Genomic DNA, 20,821 nt, shown 5'->3' on the forward strand with positions numbered 1-20,821 from the left:
AACAGTCCTTCAGGGCAGGAGAGATGGTGTGTGGTGTTGGATTGTTGTATGCTAAAGCCAGTTCTTATATCATCACCACTGCACTCATCCAGATTCCTCAAAATTCATTCTCTGTTAATATGATGATTGAAAGGGAGTTGGGGTTAGGCCCCCAAGTCCAGAGCGGTGGGGGTGCCCAGTGCAGTGATGGCCATCTAGCTACCATAGAAGTGTTATACAGCAGGCAACAGCATGCAATTAAATTCACTGGCTGTTTTCACCAACAATTAAATCCCCTTGAGGTACACACTGTACTCTCCCATCTTCCTGCATTACCCACCAAGTGCACCCAGGTCCTTGAGCAAAAGCAATCCCCCGAATGGGTTGGCCTTTACCTAAAGCAGGAATAACCCAGACCCTCTTCCCCAGAAAATTCCTTATGTGCACCACAGGATTTATCCCCCTCTACAGTATGTAAATGTTCTGATTGGGCTGGGCCAGCCCTGTTGGCAGATCCCCTAGTGTTGACTAACCAGATGACTTTTGGTAAATGTGTATCCCAATGTTTGAAAGTCCCACCACCCATAGCTCTCATTGTAGTTTTTAACAGCCCATTGTCTCAATTAATTTTTGCAGAGACTGGTGTGTGATAGGGGATGTGATATATCCACTCAATGCCATGCTCTTTGGCCCAAGTGTCTATAAGGTTGTTCCGGAAATGAGTCTCATTGTCTCACTCAGTTCTCTCTGGGGTGCTGTGTCGCCAAAAGACTTGTTTCTCAAGGCCCAGGATAGTGTTCCAGGCAGTGGTGTGGGGTACAGCGTATGTTTCCAGCCATCCGGTGGTTGCTTCCACCATGGTGAGCACATGGTGCTTGCCTTGGTGGGTTGGTGGGAGAGTGATATAGTCAATCTGCCAGGCCTCCCCATATTTGTACTTTAGCCGTCGTCCTCCATACCAGAGAGACTTTAACTGCTTGGCTTGCTTAATTGCAGCACGTATTTCACATTTGTGAATAACTTGGGCAATAGTGTCCATTGTTAAGTCTACCCCTTGATCACGAGCCCATCTATATGTTGCATTTCTGCCTTGATGGCCTGAGGTGCCATGGGCCCACTGGGCTAAAAATAATTCACCCTTATGTTGCAAATCTAAATGCACGAGCCACTTCAATCTTAGCAGCTTTATCCACCTGTTGGTTGTTCTTATGTTCCTCAGTGGCCTGACTCTTAGGCACATGAGCATCTACGTGGTGTGCCTTCACCACCATGTTCTGCACCTGAGCAGCGATATCTTGCCACAGCACAGCAGCCCAGATAGGTTTACCTCTGCGTTGCCAGTTACTCTGCTTCCATTGCTTCAACCACCCCCACAGGGCATTTGCTACCATCCATGAGTCAGTATAGAGATAAAGTACTTGCCATTTTTCGTATTCAGCAATGTCCAAGGCCAGCTGGATGGCTTTCACCTCTGCAAAGTGTCTTGACTCACCTTCTCCTTCAGCAGTTTCTGCAACTTGTAGGGGACTTCGTGTAGCTGCCTTCCATCTCCAATGCTTATCGCTTCTCACTTTCTGACAGTTTCTTGTACAGTGGGTCCTCTGAAGCAGCTTGACCCCCTTCATAAGCTGCCAGTATCTCTTTATTCAGTTCGAGTATAGCTGGCCTCAGATCCTCTGTATCCCCAACTCCAAAAATCAAGGAGTCAACCTCGAGTCTCCCCTGGAACTTTCTGCCAGAGGCTGCAGGTAGGACCATTCTCCCTGGCTGCAGCGTAAAGCACGTTTTTCACATCTTGCCCAGTCTGAACTGGTCCAAGGGCTACTGCATGAACTCTCTCTTGTTTAATTTGTTCAAAGGCTTGGTGTTGCTCAGGGCCCCATTTAAAATCATTCTTCTTCTGGGTCACATGATAGAGAGGGCTTACAATCAAATTGTAATTTGTGATGTGCATTCTCCAGAACCCCACAACACCCAAAAAAGATTGTCTTTCTTTCTTATTTGTTGGTGGAGACATTGCTGTTATCTTGTTGATCACATCTGTGGGGATATGGTGACTTCCATCTTGCCATTTTATTTCCAAAAATTTAATCTCCTGTGCAGGTCCCTTGACGTTACTCGTTGTAAGGAAAAACTGCCCTTCAGAAGGATTTGTATTTTCCTCCCTTTCTCAAAAACTTCTTCTGCTGTATCACCCCACATGATAATGTCATCAATGTATTGCAGATGTTCTGGAGCATGCCCCTGTTCCAGTGCAGTCTGGATCAGTCCATGGCAGGATGGTAGGGCTGTGTTTCTACTCACTCCTGGGGCAGTTGATTCCAAGTGTACTGGATTACCCTCCAAGTAAAAGCGAACTGTGGCCTGCTCTCTGCTGCCAAAGGAAATGAGAAAAATGCACTGGCAATATCAAATGTGGCATCCCACTTGGCTGCCTTTGACTCCAGTTCATACTGAAGTTCTAGCATGTCTGGTACAGCAGCACTCAATGGTGGTGTGACTTCATTCAGGCCATTATATTCTATTATTAGTCTCCACTTTCCATTAGACTTTTGCACTGGCCATATTGGGCTATTAAAGGTTGTGCAGGTCCTGCTGATCACTCCTTGGCTCTCCAGCCTATGGATCATCTTATGGATGGGAATCAGGGAGTCTTGGTTGGTACGATATTGCCACCGGTGCACTGTTGTGGTTGCGATTGGCACTTGTTCTTCAACCTTCATCAATCCCACAACAGTAGGATCCCCTGAGAGACCAGGCAAGGTGGACAGCTGCTTAATTTCCTCTGTTTCCAAGGCAGCTATACCAAAAGCCCATTGTTACCCTTTTGGGTCCTTGGAATATCCTTTCCTAAGGTAGTGTATGCCAAGGATTCATGGAGCCACTGGACCAGTCACAATGGGGTGCTTTTGCCACTCCTTCCCAGTCAGGCTGATTTCAGCCTCCAGTACAGTCAGCGCTTGGGATCTTCCTGTCACTCCAGAAATACAAATGGGTTCTACCCCTTGATAGCCTGATGGCATTAGTGTACATTGTGCCCTGGTGTCTACTAGAGCCTTATAGTCCTGTGGCTTTGACATGCCAGGCCATCTGATCTACAACTGTTTTTCCTTGCAATTCACATATCCGTGCGTATAGGATTGAGATGGGTTTTCCATCCCACTTCTTCTCCATGATTCCGCAGATGCTGTGCTCACCTGGAACACGGCTGATATCTTTTTGCATATTCCGCAGATCAGTCAAGGATAAGGATTAAGAGGTTATCTCTGGTTCTGCCTGCTCTTCCTGTTCTGATGATGGTCCTGGTTCTTCCTCCTTCACTGAACAAATTGTTTTTCATTTCCATTTCCTCTTGCGTACAGGGACAGCTGATAGTGACACAGGTTGGTTCTCTGATTCAGTTATATCACTCATCACAGACTGCTGAGTAGTTGTTCTTCTTGTTGGGAGTTGAATAGTACAGTACTGGTCACAGGAATTAAATCAGCTGCAGTGCTTGTCCCCAAATTTTCAATAGCCACCATACTTGCTGCTGGGGTTTGAGTGGCTGCAGTACTTGTTATGGGGATAAAAATTACTGTGGTGCCTGTTGCCAGACTCTGAGTAGCCGTGGTACTGGTCATAAGAGTTTGAGTAGCTACAGTGCTTGTTGCAGAGTTTGAAGTGGCTCCAATGCTTGTCACTGGGGTTTGAGTAGCTCTAGTGCTTGCTACTGGGATTTAAGTAGTTATAGCGTGTGTCACTGGGGTTGAAGTAGGTACAATCCTTGTTACTGGGGTTTGAGTAGCTCTAGTGCTTGCTACTGGGATTTGAGTAGTTATAGTGTGTGTCGCTGGGGTTGAAGTAGCTGCAGTCCTTGTTGCCAGAGTTTGAGTAGCCACAGTGCCTGTCACTTGAGTCCGAGTCCCTCTCTTTCGAGCTGCAGTGCTTCTCATAGGGGTTGGAGTTGCCACATATAGCTGTTTAATCCTAAGCAAGATCTGAACCATATACAACAACATGCGTTTGCCTAGCAAAAGAACCAGCCTGGTTTCAAGAGTATTCAAAGGATATTCAAAATCTTTAAAATTCTCAGATACTACTGTAATTATCCTGGAGGAGAAGGATATTGGAAGGAAGGAAAGCAGGCAGGCTGGCTGGAAGAAGATGTTCCTGTTACATGTTGCCTCTCTGAGGAAAAAAGCTGAAGGCATAATTATCAATAGTTCCCACCAAATGGCTCCTGAGAGACAAAGGTGATGACAATACGAGTACACATACCAAATTAGTCTCATGATCAGTGATTCTGTCATATCATAACCCAGCACTACAAAGTACAACAACATGATAGCAGACTGGAGCACAGAAATTTCCCTCTGAACATCAGGAAACACTTTTTGACTGTGATGGTGACCAAGCACTGGCACAGCTTGCCTAGGAGGTTGTGGAGTCTCCATCCTTGGAGCTGTCAGGACATGGTCCTGGGCAACTGGCTCTAGGCTTGAGCAGAGGGACTGAACTAGATGATCTCTAGAGGTCCCTACCAGCCTCTGCTAGTCTGTGATTCTGTGAAGAGGCCATCTTCATGTGTGGTGTGGAGAGATGGGCTTTGAGGTTTGAAGCAGAGGCAGGTGCTGCTGTCCCCTGGCTGCAGCAGGAAAGCAGGATGTGAGCACTTGTACTGTAATTCTGGGGGTAAAAAATCAAGCATCCACTTACAGTTTACATATCAACTCTGATTTGGTTTCACCAGCCCATTCATTTCCTTTCCTCACTATAAAAGTTCCTTGAAAAAAGTGTTCTGCCTTAGAGTCCAGAAATAGGAAATTACTTCTCTCTCAGAATATGTATGTTACATCCTTGGCTGGTGCACTGCCTCCATTCACCTTGAGAGAGCTCCTCAGTCCTGCTTCTCTCCATCCTTGTGCTTGAACCTGTCTGGGGGGGGGGGGGGGCAGCAGGATGGTGTGTCCCTGTGTTCCTGCTTGGTGTCTCTATGGCTGTTTGTCCTACATTGCAAGATGCAGAGATATCGCAGAGCAGAAATTGATGTGTTTTGGGGGGGCATCGCTGTGTCAGGTCTGTCCCTGGGGGTGGTAGCTCTTCTGCTGGTGTACAGACAGGCATGTCTTCCTGGGAGCACTGGTGGTATAGGAGCTGATGCCCATGTCTCCTTCCTTTCCAATTTCTAGGGTGGATCTGGCCAACGTAACCAACCCAGCACCATGCAGCAAAAGTCTCAGGCTACCAAAACTACCTATGGCACTTCTCCATACTGGACAACCTAAATCCAAAACTGGAGAGGAGGGAGAGAACGGAAGGAGAGAAGGAAAAAAAAAAAAAAAGAGAAAAAAAGAAAAGCTGAAGCCCATTCCTGGAATTATTAGGAGAAGTAGTAACTGCTCAGCCAAATGCCTGTGTGGGGAGAGCTGCAGCCATGCAGCCAGCCAGCCAGTCAGCCATCCGTCCATCCATCCTCTGAGTTGCTGTTGTATGTAATATATTTATGTATGTAGAGCCTGGTTTCTTTTCTTTGTAGGAAAACTAATTATTAATTTTCCTTCTGTACCAGAGCATCCTTCCTTGTTTTTGCTTTTAAGCTTTATAACTGTCAAAGACAAACTGTTGGTCTTTTTGGGTGTTTTTTTCTTTTCTTTTTTTTTGAGCTGAAGCCTATTTATTTAATGCAGCTCTAAATTCAGGCAAATAAGGAGGCCTACCGCCCCCTTCCCCCCAAAAAAATAAAATAAATCAAGATGTGTCCTGTTACTTTGGTTTCTGCTCACAGCCCCCAGTCTAGCTGTTATTTTAAAGAGAGAGGGGAAAAAAAGGGAAAAAAAAGTTTTAAAAAAGTTTTGTGGGCCTTCCCCTTTCTTTTGTCTCCTCCCTCCTGCTGTGGAAGATGAAGTCTTGTGGGCAGTTTGCTCACTGTAACCCTGAGCTGTAGCCTCATCTACTTACTGAAAAATTGAAAAATAAAGAAAAACAAAAAGAAAGGCTTTTCCTGTTTGGTTGGTTGGGGTTTATTTGTTCATTGGTTGGCTTCTCTAGCAAGAGATTTCAGATTGCTCAGTGGATCCTGGAACCTCCTTTGCATCTTTAGAGGCAAAAACTATGTAGCAGTTTCTTAAATAAAAGCATAAGTTATGTCTTATGCCTTTCTTTGCCCTGAGTTGCATCACCTAGGAAGTCCAGAGCTACTAGATGGACACTTCACCTGTTCATTCCCACTTTTTTTTTTAAAACAAGACCCTGGAGGCAACTCCTGGTCTTGCAGTGAATGGTTTTGGAGTTTCATTTTGTTTTAGCCCTTCCTCCACCTAATAAAGACTGAAGCATATCACTGGTATTTGTCTGTATTTTCAAAGGTTTCAGGAGCTCAGCCTATCCATTTCTACCTGCCTAGAGAGTAACAGCAGCAGCTGGGTCTGCAGGGGATGCCAAATACTGACAAATGTGAGTGCACCTCAGTGCTGAGAGCTCAGAGCCACCTGCAGCAGTGATTGGATCCTGGTCATAAGCATCATATCTCTGGCACTGTGCTCTGAGTCCCTGTGGAGCAGCTGGGATAGGTAAGGAGGCAGCACAGCTGCAGCATTATCCTCTCTTGCTTTGGCCATGGCATGGTCTCCACCAGGAGCAAGGTCAGTGGTGAAGGCTCCTGAGGGATGGCTCCTGCCCTAGGCCCATCTTCCTGAACATCCTTGCCCCTCACAGCAGAGGGGGCTAGGTAAATATGAAGCCATGTTGTATCCATGCTGCAGGTGAGGGTCTTTTTTGCACTTCCTAATTCTGTGGGATGCACTTGCCAGAAGTCAGTGTGTCACTCAGCATTCCTCCTCCCCTCTGAGCAGCACATGAACTGCATTGGCCTTCCTCTGCTCTAGCTCAAGTTTTGATAATGGTCAAACCACCAGCTGCTGTCCCACTGCTACCAGCTTTAGGGAATGAATGTCAAGGAGGGCAAAATGCTTCTGCAGGCTCAAGACTAAGAGCTTGTAGAAGGGTTGCACCAACAGCTGAGACCAAGCAACAGCCCCTAATTTACGTGTGGTCAGAGCTGCCATTTGAAAAACACCCCACCAACCCCTAAAAGCCATCTTCAGACACTTTTTTGCTTATAAAACTCCACTGCTGCCTCACAGGTGTAGGTCAGTCCTTGCTTGTCTGTTAGGGTCCAGAAGCTGTTGAAAGTGGCAAAAGGTAACAGATGAAAGTTGGTGCTAGTGCACAGCAGCCCCTTAAGTAGCTGCAAGGGAGATGTCTTCACAAAGATGTCAGCCAGTGCTTCATTGCTGGCCCCAGCTGCACAATTTCCAGCCTCAGCAGATGCTGTGGGTACAAAAGGGCAACACTTCCACACATGGAGGTGATGGGCTATATTGCCCTCTGGCATCCTCCTTTTTTCCCCAGCACAAAACAGCAAAGGCAATTCCAGCACCTTCCCCCCTTGCTCTGGGGCCCTGACTGCAGTCAGCCACGGGTAGTCTCTCCTCCTCTCCAGGCAAGACAAAACAGGATATTTTCCCTTTTCCCTACACTGTTGGTTCCAGCAGGGCTCTTCTGCAGCTGTTTCCTCACTAATACCCTGTTCTACCAGTGATGGCAGAGCCAAGGTTGCTCAGCTGAACTCAGCCATCAAGGAAAGGGGGAAAAAAACCCAAAACAACCCAAACACAACCAACTTGCACATGTGGCAGCCAGGTTTACCCAGTGCAGAGCAGGCTTGAGAGCTTGTCCTGGCTTTGGTACCACACCTTCTGGATTAAGAAGCTACCGGTAGCTCTGGGCAGCCTGGTGCTGTAGGAGCGAAGCAGGAGATACAAGCTAGCCTGATCCAATCAGATGACCCAGGCACCACCATCTCTCTCCATCCCATTCCTCAATATAGATACTCATCTAGGAATGCAGCTCTGAAATGCCATCACTATTCTTCAAGCGCAAGGCCACTCAGGCCACAACCACATTTGACTCTGCAGTTGCTGCCCTCCAAGCAATTTCAAGCGCAGTAAGTGCAACTCCTGTACAAGTGTCCTGCTAGTTTTAGCTTGACCTCAGCAGCAAGGCACTGCAAAAGCAAACTTCTCCACTTGCACATGCTTCCTCTGCTGTGCTGCCCTGTCAGGGAACCAGCCACCAGCAGCACCCCAGCCCCATGGCAGCAGCAGCAACTTTACCCCAAGTCCTGCATCACTGCTGCAGTCATGACACCATGAAACATCTTCTCCTTGCTCTCCCCTTTGCTGACTTAGCAAGACTAAATATAACAACAAAGCCCATGGCCTTTTGCCTGTTCAGGCATGTAGCTGTCAACCGGAAGCTTTATTTTCCAATGACTTTATAAATATTTAAGTATAGGCATTGCTACTGGAGCAGCAATGAACTTGTAAAAAAAGAGCTGTTATTCAAAGCTTTAAATAAACCATGCAAATAAACCAGCTCAATTAACAGTGAAGTAACAGTCCAGGAATATCTTAATTTCACATTTTTATTAGTAGACAGATGTGCAAAAAAGACAAAAGATAACTATTGAAGGGGAGGACAACACAAAAAACTGCATCAGTTAATTCTTTCTGGTAAGTTATACTAAAAAAAGCCCACAACAACCCATCTGGGCTTTCAGCTAAGAAAAACTACTAAGAAATCTAGCGTATGCTGCTGGCTTCAGAATAGGTGGAAACTGCATTTGAAGGGGAATACAGATCAGGTAAACATTTTTCCACAGGTTCTTAAATACCCTTAAACCCCTTGTATTTCAGTAAACAACAAAAAAAACAACAGGTCAACAAGCAATGACACTGCATAGGACAGTGGGGAAGACAAATTACTCTGCTAATGGAGGAGCTCACAAAATAGGTTGTCTTGAAAAAAAAAGGGTAACAGAAGAGTCATGATAATGCATCTTACACTACCAAGCTTGAAAATTCAAGTTACTGGTGAGTATTCAGTGAGGATAGTGAAAAATACAAGGGCAAGCCTGGAAGATGCAGTATCATTTCAAACTAAGTCATCAGCACAGCCAGCATTGCCATACTCTGCTCCTTCACTCCCCAAATCTGGAGGCTGGCCTCTCTACCCCAGTGTGGCCCTGAGACCAATCCTGTATCCAGGTGTACTAGGGGCCCATTTGCAAACACTGACATTGCCCTAATGCCAGCTCCAGAATACACCAGGAGTCAGTGCTTGCTGGAAGGACAAACTGAATTAGCCCATGTGGGACAGTTCAGGAGGGGTCCAGCTGCCTCCCTAGGTAACATGCAAACAGGAGGGTGGACCATCACAGGGAGCACTGGGGGGGGGGGGGGGGGGGGGGGAACAAGGCATCCTGAGCTCAGGTAGCCTTTACTCTGCAGGAGGTAGAGGGATGCACCACCAGCACACCCTGGGGCATAGGAGCAGGGGCTGTCCCTGCAGCAGCAAACCCCAGTCAAGCAAAATTTTGAAAACACATCTGCCCTGCTCACTTCTGAACCCCACCAGTCTTTCTCCCTGCCTCTCCCTCCAGGCAGCACACTTTATTCTGTGATCAGATGTATCTTGGGGTAAGGACCAGGACAAGAGTGAGCAAGTGCAAAGTTTACTCCCACCAAAGCACCCCTTGAGGGTCTGCAGCTGGTGACATACCAATGAAAACCCTGAGATATACAAAGGCAAGGCATAAACAAATGCTCAAGCCTGCAGCTCTTATCAGGGAAACTGCCTCTGTACCTGTAGGAACGGAGGCTCTTGCCCAAGCAGGGCCAGCATCTCAGATCTGCTCCTGGAGGTGCCAGGGCTCAGTGCAAGAGGGCAGGGCTGGCTGCTGATCAAGGGGTCATGCAAAAGATGAATTCAAGCCACTGTACCACAGCCAAATGAGAGCACACTGCAACAGGGTGAAGGTGTTGAAGGACTGAGGAAGAGGGTTCTGCAGACATAAGCATGCAGGATCCCCACTGCCCACAAGGGAGAGCCCTAAACTCTGCCAAGAACTCCCCAAAACATGCAGGAGACTGAGCTTGGTGCACCAACTGAAGCATGCTGCTAAATAGCCTGTCAAACCTTGCCACTCCTACAGCCTGAAATCAGTGCAGTCTCCTCACCTGTGGTGCTGCACACACTCACCCATGCCCCAGCCAGCCAGGCAGGGGAGAGCCCAGCACACATCCATACTCCACCCCAGGTAGGCACCAAAGGCAGCTTTGACTTTTGCCAACCCCACAGAGATATAGCAGGACTGCATTTACCAACATGTGGCCTACATAACCAACAGAAAGGCTCAGGCCAGCACTGGACTTGGGCTGCAGGAAGCAAGGGCTGCTAGTGAGCACTGGGGCAGGAGGCTATCAGTCTCTCCCACTGCCAAAAAACAAGTTTGGGATGAACGCTGGCCCACTGGGCAGCAGGATGCACTTCTGTTTTCCTCCCTCGGGAGAGGGGCAGGTGGCAGCAGATCTCAGCAGCATGGCTAAACTGAGCTTTTCCAATCCCAACTGAGTCTAAATAAATAAATAAATAAATAAATAGCAATCCAGGGCTCAGTTGTACAGATGTGAAGTGTTAAGTGTTTATTTTAGGGTTCATATCACAAACCTTTTTCAGAGACAAAGCTGATGATTGTGCCCTCTGGGGCTTCAGGGGCCAGCTAGTTCCTAACTTCTTAAGCAGTCTAAAAAGGAATACTGTACCTTTCAGTGACATCCCATTAAGCTCAACACAGTAGCTTTATACTCTTCACCGCCCTACCTTATAAAGGAAAAGCCACTGTGACAAGGCTAAATGAATGTACACATGCTATTATTGTAAATAGAGCAGCTAAACCATGGCAGTTTGCTTTGTATGGATTTTTAGCTCCCAGTAAATGCAGCACTTGAGCTCCTGAAAACCAATGGGTTTGTTCCAGCTTTAAATACATTAAACATCTCAATGTAAGACTGTATTTAATTCAAGAATCTAAACACAAGCAAACCTGTTTTGCTGTAAGCATTTCATAGAGAAGTGAAAAAAGGAGTTTCTTTTTAAAAAAGAAATCATAATACAGTGATGAAAGGGTTAAAAATGCAAGAATTAAAACATTCTGTAAAGGGTTTAAGAGGTCCATAAAAAAAAAAAGGAGCAAACAGCCATACAACAGGAGACAGGGTTTTTTTGACACCACACCCCCACACCTCCCACCCCACCCCCCATCTGGTTTTGCTGGACTGCTGCTAGGTTACCGCTGCTCCCTTCTGGCCTGAGTCATCAGGGCAGTACAGGGGCATAGAGGGAACAGGTCACGACTCCTCATTGCCAGAATCATCATCATCATAACAGTCGGCATCCTCCTCGTCCTCGTCATCAATGTCGTCATCATACAAGTCGTCATAAAGCAAATCTGAACTGTTGTCATTGGAAGGCACTTTAGTTTTAATGCAGTACTCTGCCAGTGTAGTGGGGACCTTCACGCCATCCTTTTCTGCCTCAACTTTAGTAGCCAAAACTTGTTTCCTGCAGGGAGGAGGGCACAGCAACGTGAGCAGAGCCATGCGCTGGCAGCATGGCTCAACTCCCCACCTCCCAGCCTGTCCCGGCTCTCCTGGCACCTCAGTCAGGAGAGCTGATGTTTGGCTGAAGCACTACAAGCAGCATTAGAAACAGATTTAGTTGCCACAGCCCCAGGCTTAGGAGCACTCCAAGGGTGTTTGCAGCACACACGCTCTCAGCAACATATGAAACCAGTTATTCTACAGGATTCCACATTAGTGACCTGCTAGAGCTCAGAGCAAATTTCATTACATTTGTTACAGAAGGGATAGTTAGGGATTTGCTAAGGTGACTTATTGAGGTAGGTTCAGAGATACCATCCACAGCTACCCTCTACCACCGATTACACCAACATGCTCAAGACTGCAATTCCCACAAGAATTTGGCAGCTCATGACTCAATGGGAGGGTCTCCCTAACACATCTTGTCCACTGGCCTAAGGCGACCACGGTTCTGTGACACCCAGCTAGTGGAGTCAATGCAGATGTGGTCTTGCCCCAGGCAAGCACGACAGCAGTCCCACTGCAACATGGGCTGCCCATCCGCCACTCCACAGCAACCCTGGCTCAAGTTTATGTGATCTCCCTACAGCACCTGATGAACCATGAACTTCTCAAAGTACAATCAAAACTGAACAGTGCTTCTAATTAAACCCAGCTTTGCAAGAGCTTGCCAAATTCTGCTGATATTCCTTCGAATTGGAGGGACAAGATGATGATTCATGAGTGCATTAAGCACAAAATTAGTAGGATGCAGTCAGTTTGAATCAACCCAAGCAATGCAAGCAGTGCTCAGAGTCAAGTAGGGACTTCGAATTGCTCTTTTTCAGACTGATCTGGCATGATGCTCTGCAAAACCTATTTGCTGCCAGTAAATCCCAGTTGAAGATGGATCAGCCCGGTACTCCTGCTCCAGAAGTTTGCAACAGTTGTGTGCTGAAAATACTGAAAGGACCAGAAGCATAGAGTTGGAATAAGACTGTAAAATTCATTTTGAAAGGAGCAACCACAGCAAGAAGCTGGTTTCAGCAAATTCTGTGAGCAACCTGTTTCATAGGATTAAAACCAGGAGGCCAGTAGTACAGCATCACACATGACAAAGCTTACCTTATGATTTCAGCATATTCTTTGTCTTTTCCTTTACTGTCCCTCCATTTCCTGAACATGACTGATGCATCCACATTGGCAGGAGAGAATGTGTTGGGCTCATTAAGCAAAGAGATCACACTCAGTAAGATAGTCCTGAAAAAAGTAACCACAACAGCAGTCAGATCTAACACATTCACAGATTCTGGATGCCATCTTCTTTAGGTGATGCATCAAAAAAAATTGTTTAAAGTAAAAACTTTAATTATGGATAATTAAGGATAGCTAAGGATAATAGTTGATGTGAGAGCAGATATTTATGAACTTCAGATCCTGGACATCAGTTTGTATTGTAACACAATACAAACCTCAAAGACCCAATCTGACAATAGACTATCATGTCTGTGCATGTGCTTGTGGTAGGGCAGTAGCAGGCAAAGCTTGCATTAGACCAGAATTCAGTTTGTCCACACCACCCATGAATAGTGCAGGGTTGGAAACCTGCCTGGTCAGCATGTTCCTCATTACATTTGGCCTCCCAGCAGAAAGCGAGGCTCTTTGCCTACGCCATGTAGGCTTTGGGTCATAGTAGTCCTCCCACTGGATGAGGCTGCACTGCCTTCCCTTCCTCCCAGCAAGTTAAGGGATTGGAGCTGTGGCCAGGTCTCTCCTCAGCCTGTGTGCCACTAAAGCTGCTCACAGGGAGTGGAATCGCCACATGTAGCTGTTTAACCCTAAGCAAGATCGGAACCATATACAAAAACATGCTGGTGCCTTGCAAAAAAACCAGCCTGGTTTCAAGGGTATTCAAAGGATATTAAAAATCTTCAAAATTCTCAGATACTACTGTAATTATCCTGGAGGAGAAGAAGGATATTGGAGGGAAGGAAAGGGGAAGGAAAGGAAGGAATGAAGGATGGAAGCTGTAGGAAGATGTTCCTGTTACAGGTTGGTTCTCTGAGGAGAAAAGGCCAAAGGTGTAATCATTCTTAGTTCCTACCAAATGGCTCCCGAGGGACAAAGGTGACAATACTAAGTACACATACCAGATTAGTCTCATGATCAGTGATTCGGTCATATCACAACCCAGCACTACAAAGTACAACAACATGACAACTTTAGACCAAGCTCCATGAATAAACATCACCACAGGGAGCACATGACAAGAAAAGCATTATATAGTGTACCAGTGAGCACATGTGTATGAACTCTGAGAGCAAATGAGGCAACATTGTGACCAGCGACTATTACAATACAATGAATGCTTGCAACAAATTTGTTTTAACATTCCCTTTTCAGATCTGTTATTATCTCAGCCCTTTGGGCCCCACATTGGGTGCCAAAAGCCACTGTCGTGATTTAATCCCAGCCGGTAATTAAGTACCACACAGCTGTGCACTCACACCCCCCCTTTCCCCTCCCGGTTGGGATGGGGAAGAGAATCAAAAGAATGGAAATCCCATGGGTTGAGATAAGAACAGTTTAATAACTAAAATAAAGTACAATATAGTGATAATAAAAGGAAACCAACAATACCAATAATGATAATAATAATGGGGGGGGGGGGGGGAAGAAAGAAATGAAAGCTCAGATACCCCAAGTGATGCACAATACAGATGCACAATACAATTGCTCACCACCCGCTGACCGATACCCAGCCCAACCCGAGCAGTGATCAGTCCCTTCTGGGTAACTCCTCCCAGTTTATATACTGGGCTTGACATGGTGTGGTATGGAATACCCCTTTGGCTAGTTTCAGTCAGGTGTCCTGTCTGCTCCCTCCTGCCTTCTTGTGCTCCTCTTCATTGGCAGAGCATGAGAGACTGAAAAGTCCTTGATCGGGATTTGACAAGACCAAAACCAAAACACATAGTTAAACTTTATTGTGAAAACATCCTTAGCATCAAATGCAAACTGCAGCAGGCTGGATGCAGATTGACTCTTTCCAGTACTGTCATGGATCTGTTTTTCCCTCAGTCGAGGTTGTTTCATTCAAGTTGTTTGCATGAAGAGTGGGGATTTCAAGCCCACCTTCTGCTTTCTTACATCCCCCCCACCCCATTCTGGGGAACAGCATGCTCCTCAGTTGCCAAGCCACTTTGTTTTAAGTGTTTATGGTGCTCTTGTCTCCACAGTGAGTCCCTTTACATCCCTTTATCAGCAGAGGAGAGAAGCCAGTAGATGCTCAAGGAATCATACCTGCCAAGTACCTTTTTCTCTCCACATAGCAACAGAAGGCTCAGACACGAATTGAATCTAAACAAAATCAGACATTACAGAGTGGATCCCATACTCCCAAGGATTTTTTTTTTGTTCCAGCTACTATCTACATTGTAGCTTCTCAGATCCACCTTTAGAGGTACTTACAGATTTGTCCTAGCACATTTTTACTCTCCAGTACAAATTAAGAGGTTTTGGCTTAAACTGTACTGACAGTAATGTTGTATCTGGCCAGTTTCTGCAACCAGCTCAATGCACTAAAGCAGCCAAAAAAAGCCAACAAAAATAGGCATCCTCAGGAAACAAAACAATAGTAAGACAGGGCATCAACTATCTTCACAAGAAACAGATATACCAACATCTTGAATACTGTGCTCACTTCTGGCCTGTGCACCTTAAAGGACAGATTGAGGCCTGGAGAGATTTGGAGACAGGCAACTAAAATGATCAGAGCCTCAACCCCTAAGCCATGCCACTATTTCCTCAGCTTTATGGGACACAAAGAAAAGCAGTATATTCTGCTACAAAGATCACAGCTGCATTCCTTCACATCTTGCAGGATGTTTGCCATATTTACTTAAGCTTGTCTCATCTAGCCCTGAGTGATGGGAAAGACCATATTGACTATATTTAAAAAAATTAATGAGCGTGCTTAACACCATTAGAGGTGGAAGTACATGTGCTTTCCAAGTTGAATGACATTTCCACCTCCATGTACTTCAACCACAGTCATCTGTAGTAAACAGTCAATACCCAGGAGGATTTACAAAATTCAGAAGCTGAAGAGACACCCTAGGTTACACATGCAGCTCATTACAACAAGCATACTCCCCTCCCACACCTTCAGATCTGCTGCCCCCCTGTCTGACACTCTGGAGCCTTGCAAAGCCAAATGGACCCCAGCAGGACACATTTCTATTGGCACTTAGCCGAACAGGTGATGCTGGCAGCAGGCTAACAGTTAAGGACAAGGTTTATTTGCACTTGATGATACAGCTGATGAATATTTTCTCCCCAAATATCACCCTTAAACCAAACATGTTCCAAGAGTAAGCACCAAAAATTGCACCATGGTAAAGAAGAACAGAAATCAGAGAACTAGTGCATGAGAAGTTTCATATCAATCTTTAGGGCTGTATATAATGAAATACTCAAAATGTGTGCAATATAAGTAATGTCCAAAGCTGTCTCCTAACTATGAGTGGAGGCTTGTCACCTAGTCCTAACCATATCAGATGTATAAGTAAAAAAACAGTTTAACAGCCACATGAGCAGAGGGACAGATGAACAACATAGAGCTTAAAATAGTATTTAAAATTTTCTTCAATTTTGTTTTTTTAATAGGAACTAGAACATTGAGAGGTTGCTTTATACTCACTTGTACTTGGCAAGGATGGATTGGATAATGTTTACCTCAAGCTCTGAAGGTAAGATTCCCAAGCCTTCATTGAATTCACACAGCTAAGATGCACCATTTCTCTTGAGCCTTTTTAACCTTGAAGTAGCATGCACCAGGAGAAGCAGCAGTTGTTACAATTTGCTGACTGCTACAACTTCTAGTCTCCTGCCACATTATCCCTAGTTCAACACTTTGCAGAGTGCATTACAATCATATTCCAAGGGTCGAGAATCCAATAAATCCCCCTTGCCAGATTTTTGCTTTGACAAAGGCTCTTTTCAAATTAATTTAATGATGCTAAGTTAGAAGAAAGCCGAGTCAAACTATCAGACAAGCCTTTTCAAATCACTGCACTCCCTCAGGTGTGCTGTGGTCCCTAGGTGAATTTACCAGTAAATAACAGATTTCAAATTGGGGAATCAGCATCTAATAAATGGCCAAAAGAAAGCACAGTTATAGAATTACAGAATGGCTTGGGTTGGAAAGGACTTTAAGATCATCTAGTTTCAACCCCCTGCCATGGGCAGGGACACCTCACACTAAACCATATCACCCAAGGCTCTGTCCAACCTGGCCTTGAACACCACCAGGGATGAAGCATTCGCAACTTCCTTGGGGAATCCATTCCAGTGCCTCACCACCCTCACAGTAAAGAACTTAATCCTTATATCCAATCTAAACTTCCCTTTTTAAGTTTTAACCCATTATCCCTTGCCCTATCACTACAGTCCCTACTGAAGAGTCCCTCCCCAGCATCCTTATAGGCCCACTTCAGACACTGGAAGGCTGCTATGAGGTCTCCACTCAGCCTTCTCTTCTCCAGGCTGCACAGCCCCACCTTTCTCAGCCTATCTTCATACAGGAGGTGCTCCAGCCCCCGTGGGCCCTCCTCTGGACTTGTTCCAACAGTTCCATGTCCTTTTTATGTTGAGGCCACCAGAACTGTACACAATACTCCAAGTGAGGTCTCACAAGAGCGGAGCAGAGGGGCAGGACCACCTCATTCGATCTGCTGGTCACGCTCCTTTTGATGCAGCCCAGGATATGGTTGGATTTCTGGGCTGCGAGCGCATACTGCTGGCTCATGTTCATTTTCTTGTCAACCAACAAACTTGACTGTCTCTTCAGGGCTGCTCTGAATCACTTCTCTGCCCAACCTGTAGCTGTGCCTGGGATTGCCCCCACCCAGGTGTAGGACATTGCACTTTGCATTGTTGAACTTCATGAGGTTGGCATTGGCCCACCTCACAAGTATGTCAAGATCTCTCTGGATGGCATCCCTTCCCTCCAGCGTATCAACCAAACCACACAGGTTAGCACCATTGGCAAACTTGCTGAGAGCAGACTCAATCCCATTGTCTGTGTCTCTGACAAAGATGTTAAACAGGATCAGTCCCAACACCAACCCAAGGGACACCACTTGTTACCTGTCTCCACTTGGACATTGAGCTGTTAACCGCAACTCTCTTTGTGCGGCCATCCAGCCAATTCCTTATCCACTGAGTCGTCCATCCGTCAAATTGATGTCTCTCCAATGTGGGACAGTGTCAAACGCTTCTCACAAGTCCAGGTAGACGACATCAACTGCTTTGCTCCATCCATCAGTTCTGTAGCCCCATCATAGAAGGCCACCATACTGGTCAGGCAGGATTTCCCCTTAGTGAAGCCATGCTGGCTGCCACCAACCACCTCGTTTTTCATGTGCCTTAGCATGCTTTCCAGGAGAATCTGCTCCATGATTCTGCCAGGCACAGAGGTGAGACTGACTGGTCTGTATTTCCCTAGGTCTTCCATTTTCCCCTTCTTGATATGCTAAAAACCTAGAGGCAATTATTTTAACCTTATTTAGATAATAAATGAGATTAAAAATTTAGAACAGGAAGTACCTTACTTCAAGGTTTTTCTACTATATCACTTACTACTCCAGCTGCACAGGTCAGTGAGCTGCTACTTAACATGAGTTTTATCAGTTATTTATTGGCAGTGTCTTGTAATGAGAATGAAATTCATCTCACGTTTCAAGAAAATTATCAGGTTAGCCTTGAATGTCTCTGGCACTTGGTGATCTTTCATTTATTTTCCAGGAAGAAAACTACATTTTTAACTGCTCAAGATAACTCCTTGAATATCTCCAACGTAGGAGACTCCACAACCCCCCTGGGCAACCTCTTCCAGTGATCTGTCACTCTCACAGTAAAGAAATTTTTATCTTGGAGGAGTTAGAAAAACTTATATGCAGGATAACATGGACTGGGAAAGGCTAGAACATTTTGGACAATTTGCTTTAAAAACATGAATCCCTGTGAACAGGACAGCAGTCTCCACATTGTTAGCCCAGCATTGGGGGACACAGCACTTCAAACAGCTTCCCACCCAATTCATGACCTAAAGCCCCCCAAGTCTTAAATTCCCTTCTAAACTTGTCCCAACACAGGCCTTAGTCGTAGAGATAACAAGTCTGAGATCATTGCTGTACATCACAGATTCACACTATTACCTGACATTTTGGGTAGGGTTCCACCTCTCGGATGGCAGCTCTCCACTTTGTGGGTCATCTACAGGTGGGTGAAGAATTGAAATACATACATCTCCATTCTGCAAGACAGAAACAAAATCTGAAAGTAGCCTGGCTTGAGGGAAAGGTCTAACATCTCATAGCAGCCTTCCAATATCTGAAGGGGGTCTACAAGGATGCCAGAGAGGGACTCTTCATCAGGGACTGTATCAATAGGACAAGGGGTGATAGGTTTCAACTTGAACAGGGGAAGTACAGGGTTAGATATAAGGAAGAAGTTCTTTACTGTGAGGGTGGTGAGGCACTGGCATAGGTTGCCTGAAAAAGTGGTGAATGCTTCATCCCTGGCAGTGTTCAAGGCCAGGTTGGATAGAGCCTTGGGTGACATGGTCTACTGTGAGGCATCCCTGCCCATGGCAGGGGGGTTGGAACTGGATGATCTTAAGGTCCTTTCCAACCCATGATTCTATGATTCTATGATTCTATAACTCCAACACTATGTTCTGAGAAGTTTAACCTTGTTGATATGGACACCCCAAGCACCAGTAAAAATATATGCAATAACTGGAAACATTTCTCAATTCTTCTTGGGTCTACTGTATTTATATGTTGAAAAGTCTCCCTTGCTAAACAGTATTTTGTACCAATTTGCAGACTAATCATCTCAAGTCAAGAGGTTTAAAGAATGTAGGAAAGCAAGCAAAAGTAGAAATAATGTAAAACAAAATTAGTCTCCAGATAACATGTACTTTCACAGTGATAGAAGTGAGCTTTAGTCACAAGAGACCCAAAGTAGGTTTAAAAACTTTTGTTCCCAGTGATAGCTGAGTTAGTTACAGGAATTTTTTAATTGAAAGGTTTAGCACTCTACTAGTTCAGGTATCAAAACAATGCTTCTCCCAAGACACAAGAAGGTTGAACAGATGGTGCAGGGCAGGCTTACGCTGCTCCCCTAGGACACAGCCATTTGAAATATCAGGTGAAAAGGCATGAGATGCCCTCTCTGAAGGTTTCACTCAAAATCCCTTCCAGCATTGCAAGACGAAGAATATTTTGACAGCATATGGAAAACCATACAGCCACATAATCCTCGATCTCTGTTCTACTTACCAGTGTTATAGCCTTAATTTAAAGCTCCATGATGCCTACCATTTATAAACACTAAGAAGCCGGTAAAACCAATTTCCATCAGCAACAGCACTCTGACATGACCACTTTGTAGGAGCGAAGCAGCAGTATTCACCACAGCTGATATTTTCTGCTAAAGTTAACTCCAGGGGCTTGTGAGGTCCCAATGCCTTACTGCAGGATAGGGTAAAGGGTGCAGATGGAGCCTGAGGCCAGCCACCAGATGTTGGCCTCTCCAGGCCCTGCTGGCTTGCTGCATCTTGCAGCTGGCTGCCAGGATGGCTAACAAGTTCCCAGAGGCAGCCCCACACATTCAGGTGGCACAGCCTCAGCTGATGGGCAGAACTCACACTGTCCTTTGTCACCCTGATCCAAGGTACAGGCTGCTGACAGAAACAGAGAAGAAGCTGCAGATCAGTTCTGTTCAGAACCACAGGATGTCAGTTCCCCATGCACCTGGTCTCATCTACATCCGGAGGATTCTCCAACACTGCTCACAGGAGCCAAACCAAAGTAGCACTGCTCACAGTGATAGCATCCATACCTTTGAGCCCAAGCCAGTGATCACAGCTACAAGTAGCAACAGCTCACCTGAATGGAATTTATTTTATAGCCAAATAAGATCCTGCTTCAACACTGGAGGCTTGTGATCAGTATCCAGACTTCAGCATCTCACTAACCCTGCCAGGTATGCTAATTTAGCAAGCTCTCATCATTTTTAAGCTTTTTTTTTTTTTCCTTTTTGGGTCAAGAACACAATGAAAAACAGCAATGTAGCACATGGAGCTGCTGAATACCCAAGCATCCACTTATAGCAAACTTCTAGCAACATAACAAGGAAGTTTCCTTTTTAGGACTCCAACAGGCTTGTACAATCTAGATTTTTTTTTTAATATCATTTTAAGGTGGAGTTAACCTTACTAATGTTAGAGTATGTTCACAGCCTATTCTGATTTTATTCATAACTTCTGTGAGTTTACCCAGTTTGTCCTTTAACCATCTACTGGAAGAATG

General features: G+C 45.5%; 2 protein-coding genes across 2 annotated transcripts in view; one reads left to right on the forward strand and one right to left on the reverse strand.

Annotated features, from left to right (window-relative positions):
• LOC133282502 (ubiquitin-associated protein 2-like) overlaps positions 1–5,395 on the forward strand; it is a 152,176-nt gene extending 146,781 nt beyond the window's left edge. Inside the window, exon 27 of the mRNA XM_061478505.1 lies at positions 5,151–5,395. Within this exon, the coding sequence (XP_061334489.1) occupies positions 5,151–5,246 (96 nt within the window). The 3' untranslated portion in view covers positions 5,247–5,395. The remainder of the gene's footprint in view (positions 1–5,150) is intronic.
• Positions 5,396–10,474: 5,079 nt separating this feature from the next.
• LOC133282500 (ubiquitin-conjugating enzyme E2 R2-like) overlaps positions 10,475–20,821 on the reverse strand; it is an 87,355-nt gene continuing 77,008 nt past the window's right edge. The window contains exons 3-5 of the mRNA XM_061478501.1: positions 18,662–18,759; positions 12,567–12,701; positions 10,475–11,424 (exon numbers count right to left, since the gene is read on the reverse strand). Coding sequence (XP_061334485.1) covers positions 11,211–11,424; positions 12,567–12,701; positions 18,662–18,759 — 447 coding nt within the window. The 3' untranslated portion in view covers positions 10,475–11,210. The remainder of the gene's footprint in view (positions 11,425–12,566; positions 12,702–18,661; positions 18,760–20,821) is intronic.

Source organism: Pezoporus flaviventris, unplaced genomic scaffold (genome assembly GCF_033815535.1).
Source record: "Pezoporus flaviventris isolate CSIRO_AGI_PZ_B2104156 unplaced genomic scaffold, CSIRO_AGI_Pfla_v1 ptg000125l, whole genome shotgun sequence".
Taxonomy (NCBI): domain Eukaryota; kingdom Metazoa; phylum Chordata; class Aves; order Psittaciformes; family Psittacidae; genus Pezoporus; species Pezoporus flaviventris.